The following is a 15,721-nucleotide window of genomic DNA, read 5'->3' on the forward strand; positions in this document are numbered from 1 at the left end:
CTGTCCAATAGAACTTTACATCTAATGGCCTTAATCTGGAAGGTTAGTCATTGTGATAATGGAAGAAACTAATCTGTGAACAGTAAGATCCCACAGACAATATAATGACCAGATAATCTGCTTGTGTGATGTTAAACGAGGGATAAATATTGGCCAGGACTCCAGGGCAGCACGGTGGCAATGGTTAGCACTGCCGCCTCATAGCACCAGGGACCTGGGTTCGATTCCCGGCTTGGGTCACTCTGTAAGGAGTCTGCACGTTCTCCCCGTGTCTGCGTGGGTTTCCTTCAGGTGCTCCGGTTTCCTCCCACAGTCCGAAAGATGTGCATTGGCCATGCTAAATTCTCCCTCGATGTACCCAAACAGGCGTCGGAGTGTGGCGGCGAGGGGATTTTCACAGTAATTTCACTTCAGTGTTAATGTAAGCCTACTTGTGACATGAATAAATGAACTTTAAAAAACACTTTTAAGCTTAAAACTTTGAAGGGAGAACTCCTTTGATACATAATGTGCATGAAATCACAGTGCACAGTTTGAGAGCAGCAGGCAAAGATTCTCCCCTTAGTCACTGAATGTCAGCAATTAAGATTCTTGCTCGTGTGTGCCTGTCTGCTTGCTGGGGGATTGGAGGGTCTTCATGTAAACTTGTTGATTTGAAAATAATCCACTTAGGAGATTTGTCTTGAGGTTCAAATTGGCTCTGAATTTGGGGTCTTGACTCTCGTTGATATCTGCCAGCTCCCATTTATAGCTGCTGTATTGAGTGCGGAGGCCTCCTCTCCTGAGGGAAAACCTTAAGCCTCCATCAGTCTGCTATTTTGATACATAGCCCTCCTGTTGGTTGAGCCCAAACCAATGACCCACTGATCTGTCATCCAATTAGGAGACAAGAGTCACATTGCAGCAATAAAGGGAATTCTGAGTGCGTGTGTGTAATGTCCTGACTATGTTAGGGGTTGTGGGTTTTGCACAAAAAGAAAAAGATGCGGTTTGCACACACATTCAAAATAACAACACATTTATTCTCGCAGCATTTGCCTATATTGAGTAGAAAATGAAACTAAACAACTCCCTAATGACATCACTGTCAAATCATGTGATCGGATCTTAAAGCAAACATGCAACCACTTAAATATATAACAGTGTGAACAGGGTGGACTTATAACAAGCTTAATTATTGAAGGAAATGGATGCAGTATTCTATTGTAAAGGAACTTTTAGGTTTGCAGTGTAGAGAAGAGACCCAGAGGTTCGCTGGCTAGACTGGGCTTGTTTAGAAAAGGAGTAAGTGGAATAAAACCTTCCAGGGGCAGTCTATCTACATCTGTTTTTAGTCCTAAAGATCATCTAGCTTCTACCTGATCTCCAATTGGAAACAGGGGTGGTGGTATTTCCCTTGTGTTCCACAGTTAATGTCATCACTGGTTCATGTGGGTGGTTGAGGATTCTTGCATTACCTTGTCAATATTTTGTGTTTGTCCTCCATGTACGATGGACATGGTGGTCCACTGATAACAATATGCACACTAAACTTTGCCTTCCACTGAAGATTTTGCCTCCTTACAGCAGTGCTGGAAGCTTTGGGATTTGCCCACGAACAGATTCCAGAATTATATTCACTTGTGCTGCTGAACTTCAGTTGAAAAGTTCAGGGTCCAAAACCTGCCCTCTGGAAGGATTTTGAAGTGGGGATTGTTGAGCAATGAATGACCAAAAAATAGCTGATTTTCTATCAATGTAATCCTGCTGAATGTAGACCTAGGTTTACAGCAGTTTGCTTCCCCGACGGTTATGACTAATGCATGCGAGGTAGAAACAAAATTTTGATCTCCTGGGTCAGAGTTAAGTAGAGCCAAAGTTTTGCTGTCTTCTGATTCATCTGTTGATCTGTGAAGATACTGTTTATTTGGCAGCTAACACTTAGCCTAAGTTTATTTTTAGTTCTGTTTGTGTTGTAATATCGCTGTCAGTATATGTTCTGAGTTTTGTTTTCCTTGTTCACTGACAGATGTGTTGATTTAGTGTTGCTCATTGAAGTCCAACTCTTGCATTCTCCCCAAATACGCTCATGGGTAACAAGTGGCCCCAAACCCCCACTCTCACAGTGGGCCTTCCCAGCAATGACTGATGTGTTAGACACATTCATGTGATTTAAGTGCATGAAATGTTCCAAAGTCTCCAACACTGGTTAGAATAACTTCAATCAGGCCATTGAGGTTGGCCTATTAAAGAATGAGCTCCCTGATTTAAGGATCCAATTGATGGGCCAATCAGGGAGTCTTTGCCTTGAACCCAACTGGGACTGTCAGTTCCTCTGAATCCCCCAGAAGTAGCCTGCTGACTGATAGCATTCTATGTACTGCTGTTAGAGTTTGTAAATAAAGGGATTTTGGTGAAGGGACTTCTGCCTCTGAAGACTTATTACACTGGTCTTGAATGTTGAACACTAATTGAAGGGCCAATGTTAGATTTGTATCACACTACTGATGTAAAGAAACCTATTGAGTGTGCTCAATAGTATGTAATAAGACCATCAGAATTAGACCACTCGGCCCATCGAGTCTGCTCTGCCATTCAGTCATGGCTGATATTTTTCTCATCCCCATTCTCCAGCCTTTTCCCCATAACCCCGATCCCCTTATTAATCAAGAACCTATCTATCTCTGCCTTAAAGACACTCGATGATCTGGCCTCCACAGCCTTCTGCGGCAAAAAGTTCCACAGATTCACCACTCTCTGGCTGAAGAAATCCCTCCTCATCTCTGTTTTAAAGGATTGTCCCTTTAGCCTGAGGTTGTGCCCTCTAGTTCTAGTTTTTCTTACTAGTGGAAACATCCTCTCCACGTCCACTCTATGCAAGCCTCACTGTATCCTGTAAGTTTCAATAAGGTCCCCCCTCATCCTTCTAAACTCCAATGAGTACAGACCCAGAGTCCTCAACCGTTCCTCATACGACAAGCTCTTCATTCCAGGGATGATTCTTGTGAACCTTCTCTGGACCCTTTCCAAGGCCAGCACATGTAGTGTTGGATAGGAAGCCTTGGAGTCACTCTGTCCATCGATGGCTTCTCCTTCTTTCACTTGACACTGGCTAGTTTCAAAGTAGCCTCAACTTCAAAGACTTAATCAGTGGAGAGATAGCTGACAACTGCAAGAAACACAAAGTTGTGATAGTAGGGGATTTTAATTTTCCACATATAGATTGGGACTCGCATACTGTTAAAGGTTCAGACGGGGTAGAGTTTGTAAAATGTGTTCAGAAGAATTTTCTATATCAGTATATAGAGGTGCCAACGAGAGAGGATGCGATATTGGATCTCCTATTGGGAAATGAGTTAGGGCAGGTGATGGATGTGAGTGTGAGGGAACACTTTGGATCCAGTGATCATAATGCCATTAGGTTCAACCTGATCATGGATAAGGGTAGATCTGGTCCTCGGGCTGAAGTTCTGAACTGGAAAAAGGCCAAATTTGATGAAATGAGAAGGGATCTGGGAAGTGCGGATTGGCACAGGCTGTTCTCTGGTAAGGATGTAAATGGAAAGTGGGAGGCCTTCAAAGGAGAAATTTTGAGAGTGCAGAGTTTGTATGTTCCTGTCAGGATTAAAGGCAAAGTAAATAGGAATAAGGAACCTTGGTTCTTGAGGGAGATTGTAACACTGATTAAGAGGAAGAGAGAGTTGTATGAAATGTACAGGCAGCAAGGAACAGATCAGATGCTGGAGGAGTATAAAAAGCGCAAGAAGCTACTTAACAGGGAAATCAGGAGGGCTAAACGAAGACATGAGGTTGCTTTGGCAGACAGAGTGAAGGAAAATCCAAAGAGCTTCTATAGGTGTGTTAGGGGAACAAAATGATAGTGAGGGACAAAATTGGTCCTCTTAAGACCAGAGTGGTAGACTGTGTATGGAACCAAAAGAGATGGGGGAGATACTAAATGGTTTTTTTGCATCCGTATTTACTGAGGAAACGGGCATGGAGTCTACGGAAATAGGGCAAACGGGTAGGGAGGTCATGGAACCTTTACAGATTAAAGGGGAGGAGGTGCTCGCTGTCTTGAGGCAAATCAGAGTGGATAAATCCCGCGGACCTTGAGGGAAGCTAGTGTTGAACTTGCAGGAGCCCTGGCAGACATATTTAAAATGTCAGTATTCATGGGGGAGGTGCCGGGTGATTGGAGGGTGGCTCATGTTGCTCCGTTGTTTAAAAAAGGTTCCAACAGAAATCCGGGAAATTATAGGCCAGTAAGTTTGACATCGGTGGTGGGCAAGTTATTGGAAGGTGTGATAAGGGATAGGATCTACAAATATTTGGATAGACAGGGACTTATTGGGGAGAGTCAACATGGCTTTGTGCGTGGTAGGTCATGTTTGACCAATCTATTAGAGTTTTTCGAGGAGGTTACCAGGAAAGTGGATGAAGGGAAGGCGGTGGATGTTGTCTACTTGGATTTCAGCAAGGCCTTTGACAAGGTCCCTCATGGGAGGTTAGTTAGGAAGGTTCAGTCGCTAGGTATACATGGGGAGGTAGTAAATTGGATTAGACACTGGCTCAATGGAAGAAGCCAGAGAGTGATTGTGGAGGATTGCTTCTCTGAGTGGAGGCCTGTGACTAGTGGTGTGCCGCAGGGATCGGTGTTGGGTCTATTGTTGTTTGTCATCTATATCAATGATCTGGATGATAATGTGGTAAATTGGATCAGCAAGTTTGCTGATGATACGAAGATTGGAGGTGTAGTGGACAGTGAGGAAGGTTTTCAAAGCTTGCAGAGGGATTTGGACCAACTAGGAAAATGGGCTGAAAAATGGCAAATGGAATTTAACGCAGACAAGTGAGATATTGCACATTGGAAGGACAAACCAAAGTAGAACGTACAGGGTAACTGGTAGGACTCTGAAGAGTGCAGTTGAATAGAGGGATCTGGGAATACAGGTACAGAATTCCCTAAAAGTGACGTCACAGGTGGATAGGGTCGTAAAGAGTGCCTTTGGTACATTGGCATTTATAAATCGGAGTATCGAGTATAAAAGTTGGAGCGTTATGGTAAGGCTATATAAGGCATTGGTGAGGCCGAATTTGGAGTATTGTGTACAGTTTTGGTCACCTAGTTACAGGAAGGATGTAAATAAGGTTGAAAGAGTGCAGAGAAAGTTCACAAGGATGTTGCCGGGACTTGAGAAGCTGAGTTACAGAGAGAGATTGAATAGGTTGGGACTTTATTCCCTGGAGCGTAGAAGAATGAGGGGAGATTTGAGAGAGGTGTATAAGATTTTGATGGGTATAGATAGAGTGAATGCAAGCAGGCTTTTTCCGCTGAAGCTAGGGGAGAAAAAAAACCAGAGGGCATGGGTTAAGGGTGAAAGGAGAAAAGTTTAAAGGGAATATTAGGGGGGGCTTCTTCACGCAGAGAGTGGTGGGAGTGTGGAATGAGCTGCCGGATAAAGTGGTAAATGCTTTTAACATTTAAGAAAAACTTGGACGGGTTCATGGATGAGAGGGGTGTGGAGGGATATGGTCCAAGTGCAGGTCAGTGGGACTAGGCAAAAAATGGTTCGGCACAGACAAGAAGGGCCAAAAGGCCTGTTTCTGAGCTGTAATTTTCTATGGTTCTTAACCTCTTGTAGTGAGGATTGGAGGGTGTCAGGTACTTGTACCCAGTCAACTTCTAGCAAAGGAACTTTATCAGCGCATTGAACAGAAAAATACATACTGGCTGCTACCTCAACTAATCACCAGGATCACTTTTTACCAGAGGCAAAGCAAGAAATGGCCAATAGATTTATTCTTAGTTTCAACTGTAGGAGCTGGCAGCTTTTGAACCTAGTCTCACGAGAGCAATACCAATAATTAACTTCTTTCCTGTACAAGGCAGCATTCTAATCTACTCTATCAATTAATTTGGAGTTTGTTTTATAAGGCACAATCACTTTTAAAGGCAGTATTCAAATATAATTAAAAATCCCAAGATGTTTAATGGCAGCATTACAAAACACAATGAAGGTGATGTTGAGTCCGTGTTCACTGTCAGAATAGCCATGATGTGGAGATGCCGGCGTTGGACTGGGGTGGGCACAATAGGTAGTCTCACAACACCAGGTTAAAGTCCAACAGGTTTATTTGGTAGCACAAGCGTTGCCCCTTCATCAGGTGAGTCTGGGAGGGTGCCTGATGAAAGGGCAACGCTCCAAAAGGTCATGCTACCAAATAAGCCAGAGAGAATGGCCACATGTGCTGAAAAACTGGAGAGAATTATTTGCTTTATTGTTGTCACATGTATTAGTTTCCATTGAAAAGTATTGTATCTTGTGCGCTATACAGACAAAGCATACCGTTCATAGAGAAGGAAAGGAGAGTGTGCAGAATGTAGTGTTACAGTCATAGCTAGGGTGTAGAGAAAGATCAACTCAGTGCGAGGTAGGCCCATTTAGAAGTCTTCTGAGAAGAAGCTGTTCTTGAGTCAGTTGGCACGTGACCTCAGACTTTTTTGTATCTTTTTCCCAACGGAAGGTGGTGGAAGTGAGTATGTGATATTAGGAAAAATGATTCTCTCTGGCGTGATCATTTTCTGCAATTTCCCCTGTCCCTCACCCCTGACCTAGCGAGCTTCACGCCTACAAAGGGTGAGGACCTCATGATGATAAATTTTAGTACATCCGGCTCCTCTCTCCGTGTTTACAAACCCCGACGGTGTGACGTCACGTCAGCAGGATTTACAACACATACATCCAGATTTGAACCAGTCGTGGGAATCCCAAGGGAGTGGGTCATGGCTAGACAGTACCCTGGCATTGCCCCATGGCACAGGTTGGCACCATGCCACCATGGGGGGGAAGGAAGGGTTTGATGCTGGCAATGACCGTTTGCTTAAAGGAGGGAAATGAGGTTTTGGGAGGGAATTCCAGATCATGGGGCCTGGGCTTCTGAAAGCATAGCAACCAATGATGGAGCAATTAAAATTGGAAATGCAAAGAAGGCCTGGAGTGGAGCACAGTTATCTCAGAGAGTTGTGGGCGGGCATTGATTCCTGATTGGGAAGGAGGAGGCCAGAGACGTGATTTGAGAACGAGGATGGGAATTTTCACTGAAACGTGCATCAATTTGGCATTGTTCAAATTAAAGTCCGACCCTTACGTTCTCACCAAATGTGCTCATGAGCAGCAAGTCGATCCACACCCCATATTCTCACGGTGGGCCTTCCCGGCAATGCCGACAATGTGTTTGACACATTCGTGTGATTTTAAGTGCATGAAATGTGCCACAGTCTCCAACCCTGGTCATAAATGCTGAACAGTAATTACGCTGATTTTGAAGGGTGAAGGTTTGATTTGTATCAAACATTTTGCTGGCCTGTGGACCAATGTAGGTCAGCAAGCAGAGGGGCGATGGAGCAGAATTCACTGCAAGTTAAGACAGGGACAGCAAACTGTTGTTTTTATTTATTTGGAAAGGACATTTCACCCTCAGGATGTCTCCTTACAACCAATCAGCTTTTTTTTTAAACAAATGGGGTTGCTATAATGTGGGAAAATACAGCCTCCAAAAAGAGTGGCCTTTCCCTACCTTGCCCAGTTTTAGGGCAGGGACAGTGACACAGTGGTTAGCACTACTGCCTCACAGCACCAGGGACCCGGGTCCAATTCTGGCCTCGGGTCACTGTCTGTGCGGAATTTGCACATTCTCCCCATGTCTGCATGGGTTTCCTCCGGGTGCTCCGGTTTCCTTCCACAGTCTGAAAGATGTGCTGGTTAGGTTCACTGGCCGTGCTAAATTGACCTTGGTGTCAGGAGATTACCAGGGTAAATAAGTGGGGTTACGGGAACAGGGACTGGGTGGGATTGTGGTTGGTGCAGACTCAATGGGCCAAATGGTCGCCTTCTGCACTGTAGGGATTCTATGATTTTATGATTCTATGATGAACAGAGAGATTTCTTGGTTTAAAAGGTTAATTTTACTAAAGCTCGTCAAACATGTTGGTGCAGGCAAACACAAAAGTTATGCAAAGAGCTTGGAGTCTGGCAGACACCAAAACCTGGGATCTGCTAGTTGAAAAAATGAGAGACTACCCCAAACATCTGTAGCTGATCTTTTAAATACATTGAAGCAAAGTGGACGTGCCATTTAAAAGATTTTCATGCGGATTCGGACCAGAATGTAAAAATGTCCTTGCTGCATTCTGAATTGTGGGAAGCTAACCAAATCAGTAGAAGCAAAACTTTGAAGTGATGTGACGCTTGCTCTGTTACCAACTTGTGGCGTTACCATGGTTACTGATCAGTAGACCAGCCCTGAATATCACCGCACAATTGCTCTTTTTGTCAACTGTGGCCCGTGAGTAATTGCAGAAGGGCCTTGCAGCTCAGAGAACCAGAACACGAGGTGAATGCATGATGCACATTCATATCATTTTTAAAATCGATATAAAAACCGGCTGGGGTGCCCGGGCTGGTTTGATCAGTAGTTGCCTTGGGAGCAGTCTGTCCTGTGCTCAACACCTCATTCCGAAGGCGTTCGTTGCAGTAATGGTGAAGGACTGCGCAGTCAGAGGTGTTGTCCTTCATATGAGGCATTGGCCCTGATTTTACAGGCACGCCTGCTCCAAAGGCTTGCAGAACGACATTCTCCATTGGCCTCGGGCACGATCTTGCATGCCTTGGGTGGGCATGCCAGTAAAATGCCGGCCATTATGTCTTGAGATCTTGAGTGGATAGAAAAGGTCTCGTAGCGCAATTCAGAGAAGCACGGGGCCTTCCACTGACCAATATTTATCTTCTGTTCACTACCTTATTATTGGTTGTGGGTCCTCGTGTACAAATTGACTCCTTTTATCAACTTCACCCGTTCCCAAAGCATTTTGAGGACATTGATTAAAAGTTTTGTAGAAGCTTCCTTTCAAACGTCAAAAGAATAGACCATTGTGAGGTTGAGTGTACCAACTGTATTCACCAACACTGCAGGGCTGTTCAGTCGATGAATGAACACTTGTAGACTCCCCAAATGACCTTTTACAAATAGCCAAAACTAAAATTGTCCATTCTTGATCTAAATTGAACCTAAATTGTTGAGGGGGCAAGACTTGTGTGAACTCACTGCAGCATCTGTTTTCCTTTTTTTTTGGTGTAGGAGGGTGGGCATGGGATCTCTCCAGTTTCTACGAATGCAGGAGTAGTCCACTCGGCCCTTCGAGCCTGTCCCTCCATTCAATAAGATCACCGCTAATCTGATTGTGACCTCAACTCCACGTTCCCACCTACACCCGATTAACTTGTTGCTCTTTTGCTTAACTCCCCAATTCCCACCTAGCCCGATGAACTTGCATACCTTTGCTTATCAAGAATGTATTTAACACTGCCGTAGAAATTTTCAAAGGCTTTGCTTCCACTGCCTTTTGAGGAAGAGAATTCCAAAGGCTCTCCACCCTCTGAAGGGGAAAAAAAACCCTCATCTTTGCCTGAAATGAGTGACCCCTTATTTTTAAAGTGACCCTCTCCCTAGTCCTAAATTCTTCCACAATGTTAAAGATGCTCTCCACATCTACCCTGTCAGAACCCCTTGCGATCTTGTATGTTTCAGTCTAACCTTCTCTTAACTCCAGTGGATACAAGCCTCGCCTGTCAAACCTTTCCTCATAAGATTACCCACTCATTCCAGGTATTAGTCTGGTAAACCTTATTTAAATGCTTCCAATGGATTTACATCAATCCTTAAATAAGGAAACCAATATTATACATAGTGGTCTCACCAGTGCTCCGTATAACTGAAGCATAACCTCCCTACTTTTGTATTCAGTTCCCCTCACAATAAATGATATTGTTCTGTTCGCTGTCCTAATTACTTGTTGTACCTGCGCACTAACCTTTCACGTACTGGGACACCCAGATCCCTCTGCATCTCCGAGCTCTGCAATCTCTCACCATTTAGATAGTATGCTACCTCTTTATTCTTCCTGCCTTAATGAATAATTTCACATTTTCCCACATCATACTCCATGCTCAATCTATCTATATCCCTTTGTAACCTCATATCCTCTTCACAATTTACTTTTCGACCTATCCTTGTATCATCGACAAAGTTAGCATATGCGCCTTCTGTCCCTTGATCCAAATAGTTTAAATTGTAAAAGGTTGAGGTCCCAGTGCTGATCTCTATTACACACCATTCATTCCAACCAACTAGAAAATGTCCTGTTTGTGCCTACAGTTTCCTGTTGACTAGCCGGTTTTCTATCCCTGCCAGTAGGTTACACTCAACACCATAGGCTTTTATTTTCTGCATTAACCTTAGATTTCTAGAAGGCATTTAATAAGGTGCCACATCAAAGTACAGCACATCCACTGGTCCCCCTTTATCCACAGCAGCATGTTATTACTTCAAAGAACTCCAATAAATTAGTTAGACTTAATTTCTGTTTCACAAAACCATGTCGACAATGCCTGGCTATCCTGAATTTTCTAAGTGCCCTGCCAAAAACTCTTTAATGGCTTCTAAAATTTTCCCTATAACAAATATTAAGCTAACTGACCTGTAGTTTTGCTGCTTTGTGTCACCTTCCCCTTTTGAATAAAGGAGTTAGATTAACTATTTTCCAATCTAATGGAACCATCCCAGAATCGAGTAGATTTTGGAAAATAAAAACCAATGTGTCAACTATCTCTCTAGACATTTCCTCCAAGGCCCTAGGATGAAGTCCATCTGGACTCAGGGACTTGTCAGTCCAACAATTAGCTCAGTACCATTTCCCTGATGTTTGTAATTTTCCTGAGTTCCTCCCTCCCTTCCATTTCTTGATTTAAGAGCTTTTTCTGGGATGTTACTGGTATCCTCTATAATGAAGACTGATGGAAAATACCTGTTCAATTAATCTATCATCTCCTTTTCCATTATTAATTCCCCAGATACTTCATAGCAACAGAAGGTACATATGCTAAATTTGTCAATGTAGGAAAGTAAATTGTGAAGAGGACATAAAGCTGCAACGGTGGCTCAGTGGTTAGTACTGCTGCCTCATAGCGCCAGGGATCCAGGTTCGATTCCCGGCTTGGGTCACTGTCTGTATGGAGTTTGCACATTCTCCCTGTGTCTGCGTGGGTTTCCTCCGGGTGCTCCAGTTTCATCCCACACTCCAAAGATGTGTGGGTTAGGTGGATTGGTCATGATAAGTTGCCCCTTAGTGTCAGGGGGATTAACAGGGTAAATACGTAGGGTTACGGGGATCAGGCTGGGATGGGATTCTTGTCGGTGCAGGCCTGATGGGCTGAATGGCCTCCTGCACTGTAGGGTTCCTATGTTTCTAAAGGGATATAGACAGACTGAGTATGCGAATGTCTGGAATATGGAGCATAATGTGGGAAAATGCTCATTTTGTTTAGTCTTTTATATTTCTGGATAGCTTTTTCTCGTACTCCCTACTTGCTAATCTTTTAGTCATACTTTGCTTTTTTTTTGTATTCTATCCGATCCTCTGACTGACCACCCATCCTTCTGCAAAGATGTGCTTTTTTTTAGTATCAAACTTATTTAGTTCACCTCGGCTACTGGACCTCCCCTTGGAGTTTTTTTTTCTCATTGGAATGTATCTGTTCTGTGTATTCTAAAATATCTCTTTTAAATGTCTGCCACTGCATCACTATTGATCGATCCCATAACCTAATTCACTATAGCTAGCTGTGCTTTCATGCTTTCATAGTGGGTTGGATCTCAAACAATGACAAGACGGAGTACAGGAATGAGATAGAGGAACTGGTGCGGCAAAAATAATCTCTCCCTCAATGTCAACAAAACGAAGGAGATAGTCATCGACTTCAGGAAACGTAGAGGAGAACATGCCCCTGTCTACATCAACAGGGACAAAGTAGAAAGGGTCGAGAGCTTCAAGTTTTTGGGTGTCCAGATCATCATCAATCTGTCCTGGACCCCCCCATGCCAACAGTATAATTAAGAAAGCCCATCAATGCCTCTACTTTCTCAGAAGACTAAGGAAATTTGGCATGTCAGCTATGACTCTTTCCAACTTTTATAGATGCACCATAGAAAGCATTCTTTCTGGTTGTATCACAGCTTGGTATGGCTCCTGCTCTGCCCAAGACCGCAAGAAACTACAAGAGGTTGTGAATATAGCCCAATCTATCATGCAAACCAGTCCCCCATCCATTGACTCTGTCTACACTTCCTGCTGCCTCGGCAAAGCAGCCAGCATAATTAAGGACCCCATGCACCCCGGACATTCTCTCTTCCACCTTCTTCCGTCGGGAAAAAGGTACAAAAGTCTGAGGTCACGTACCAACCGACTCAAGAACAGCTTCTTCCCTGCTGCCATCAGACTTTTGAATGGACCTACGTTGCATTAAGTTGATCTTTCTCTACACCCTAGCTATGACTGTAACACTACATTCTGCACTCTCTCGTTACGGTATGCTTTGTCTGTATAGTGTGAAAAAAACAATACTTTTCACTATGCTAATACATGACATCAAATCATAATTGCCCTATTTAAGTTTAAAATGTTAGTCTTCAACCCATGCGTCTCTCCCTCAAATGGAATCTAAATTTCAATCATCATGCTACTACCTAGAAGTGCCTTCATAATGAGAATATAGAAATCATACTGTGCATAAGGAGGCCATTCTGCACATCGAGTCTGCACCGACAACAATCCCATGTGGGCCCTATCCCCGTAACTACATATTTACCCCACTAATCCCTCTAACCTATGCATCCCGAGACACTAAGGGGCAATTTAGCATAGCCAACATACCTAACCAGCACATCTCCGACTGTGGGAGGAAACCGGAGCACTTGGAGGAAACCCACGCAGACACGGCGAGAACATGCAGACTCCGCACAGACAGTGACCCAAGCCGGGAATCAAACCCAAGTCCCTGGAGCTGAGAGGCAGCAGTGCTAACCACCGTGCCACCTATTGAGTTGCACAATACCAGGCCTGGTTGGCTCCAGAATGTGCTACTCTAAGAAACTATGTCAAAAAAATTTCTATGAACTCTTCACCTAGGCTACCTTTGCTCTTCTGATTTCTCTAGTCTGTGTGGATTAAAAGTCTGCTGTTTAAAAAGTGATGAGTGACTGATGAGAGGGTTAAATCACACACCCAGCTTTTTCTTTAACTTGGTTGCTGTTGTGGGATTTAATATTGTCTCTCCCAGTTGCTCGTGGTTGGATTTGGTTATATCTTTCTTCGTGATATCTAAAGAATTTGTGCATACCAAAGAGTTTTCTTTTGGCCGTTGTGGAACATATTTTTTATTTGTGATGTCTGACTGAGAGAAATCTTACGGTAACTGACCTTCACAGTGCTACACAAACCTTCTTAATCATGTAGTCTTTTTAATGTCCTTCTCTGGCAGTAAGGAAATCCAAGGCAGCTGATGAAAGGCGAAGATCGATAGCTAAGCAGGCACGGGCTGACTATAAGCGCCATTCTCTAAAGGCGATCGAGAGGGGAAAAGTGTCTGCGATGACACAGAATTTCCAAGGTTCTCCGGTGAAGCCTCCTGTCCCCCAGCGTAAATATGCAATGAATCGGAAAGAGGGCAGGTGAGAGGTTAGAAGTGATAGTGATGTTGATTAACAATTATCCTTTTCTAGATGTGCACAGCTCAAACCCATGTTGTTCACAACTGAGTTGGCAGAACATCTCTCAGTACTGCTAGCATTGTGGTTTTTTTTTCATTTGTGGGACATGGGCATTGCTGGCTGGCGAGCATTTATTACCCATCCCTGGTTGCCCTTGAGAGGGAGGTGGTGAGCTGCCTCCTTGCAACTTAGTGGCTTGCTAGGCCATTTCAGACCTCAGTTGGGAGTCAACCACATTGCTGTGGCTCTGGCGTCACATGTAGGCCAGACCGGGTAAGGACGGCAGATTTCCTTCCCTCAAGGACATTAGTGAACCAGATGGGTTTTTTCAACAATAATGACATGAAACCAGTAGATTCTTAATTCCAAATTTTTAAAAATTGAATTTGAATCCAGCATTTGCCGTGGCAGGATTTGAACCCAGGTCTCCAGAACGTTAGCTGAGTGTCTAGCGATAATGCCACTAGGCCATCGCCCTATTTGAGAAGGGTGAGTGAGCGAGCTGTAGGTTCACCTTGATTCAAACGTATTCCTGTGGTGGTTTAGGAAAATAAAAAGTCTGTTGATCAATAACATTTTCTTCTGCTAGTGTTCTTAAAATATTCTCAACAGTGATACTTTATGGCCCAGTATGGGTAGCTCCAGGTTCAGTGGCTAACTCTTCCCCTTGGCAGAATAACTGCTGCATTTGGCAGCGTTAACTATCACTGAAGTCAATGATAGATTGCATTTGTATAGCGCCTTTAACATAGTAACATGCCACAACCCTCTTTACAGGACTGTTATCAAATTAAGTTTGGCAATGAGGCAAGCAAGGAGACATTCAGGCTGAAGGCTGAGGGGGATATGATTGAAGTGTATAAGATTATAGGTTGAGTAGAGAGCAGCTGTTCCCCTTGGTTGAGGGGGCATAGTTTTAGGGTAAGGGGCAGGAGATTCAAAGGGGATTTAGGAGATTATTTTTCACTGAGGTTGGTGAGAAGCTGGAATTCACTGCCTGGGAAGGTGGAGACCAGAAACTTTGCAACTTCAAAAAATATTTGGATGAGCACTTGAAATACCATAACATTCAAGGATATGGGGCATGTGCAGAAAAATGGGATTAACGTGCCTTTAATGGTAGTTATTACCAGTGCAGATTTGATGGGTCGAAGGGCCTTCTCTGCACTGTATGACTCTGTGACATCTCTCCGGATCTTCCAGCAATGACAGTGACAGTCAAAGTGCCGCTGCACTCGGGAAGTTCCCCTGACACGATGCTGCTGTGTTCCTTCCGGGACCTTCCGAGCCGAGCTTTCATGGAAACAAGCAGTACAGCAACCCTTGGGGAACTCCATCGGAGTGGAGTAGAGTTGGGAAACGATGGCATCTTCAGTCGTGTACCCGGTCTCCAATCTGGATGTCGGAAGATTCTGCCCATTAGGACAGATGACCAAACGTTTGGTCATGGAGAGTAGGTTTTAAGGAATGACTTAAAAGAAGAAAGAAAGATGCAAGATTTGGAGATGGAATTCCAACGCTTCGGGCCCAGGCAACCAGTGGCACATCCTCCACTGATGGAGTGATTAAAACTGGGTATGCCCGGTTAGTCAGAATGGGAGGAGTGCAGAGGTTGTGGAGTTGTAGGAAATTAGACAATGGGGCAAAGTCAAGCAATAATTTGAACACCATGAGAGTTTAAGAGCTATGCCTGAATACTCTCGCTTCACGCTATACATAATTAGGCCTAATTTAGTCTGCGTGTAGAGAGAATTGTGGCGACGGGTTTTTAGGTTGGCATGAGAAAGTAGTTTGGGCAAGGGTGCGGGTTCTACCCTGCAAATTAGATTAAAATTAGTCTCCAAAGGACCAATTTAGGCAAGGTGATGGCCTAATAGTATTCTCGCTAACTATTAATCCAGAAATTTAGCTACTGTTCTGGGGACTCGGATTTGAATCCCGCCAAGGCAGATGGTGGAATTTGAATTCAATAAAACAAAAACTCGAATTAAGAATCTACTGATGACCATGAAACCATTGTCGATTGTCGGAAAAACCCATCTGGTTCACTAATGTCCTTTAGGGAAGGAAATCTGCCATCCTTACCTGGTCCGGCCTACGTGTGACTCCAGAGCCACAGCAATGTGGTTGACTC

General features: G+C 43.9%; 1 protein-coding gene across 1 annotated transcript in view; it reads left to right on the forward strand.

Annotated features, from left to right (window-relative positions):
- sh2d4a (SH2 domain containing 4A) overlaps nucleotides 1-15,721 on the forward strand; it is a 56,073-nt gene that overhangs the window by 26,950 nt on the left and 13,402 nt on the right. The window contains exon 6 of the mRNA XM_078209847.1: nucleotides 13,359-13,548. Coding sequence (XP_078065973.1) covers nucleotides 13,359-13,548 — 190 coding nt within the window. The remainder of the gene's footprint in view (nucleotides 1-13,358; nucleotides 13,549-15,721) is intronic.

This window comes from Mustelus asterias, chromosome 1, assembly GCF_964213995.1.
Source record: "Mustelus asterias chromosome 1, sMusAst1.hap1.1, whole genome shotgun sequence".
Lineage (NCBI taxonomy): Eukaryota > Metazoa > Chordata > Chondrichthyes > Carcharhiniformes > Triakidae > Mustelus > Mustelus asterias.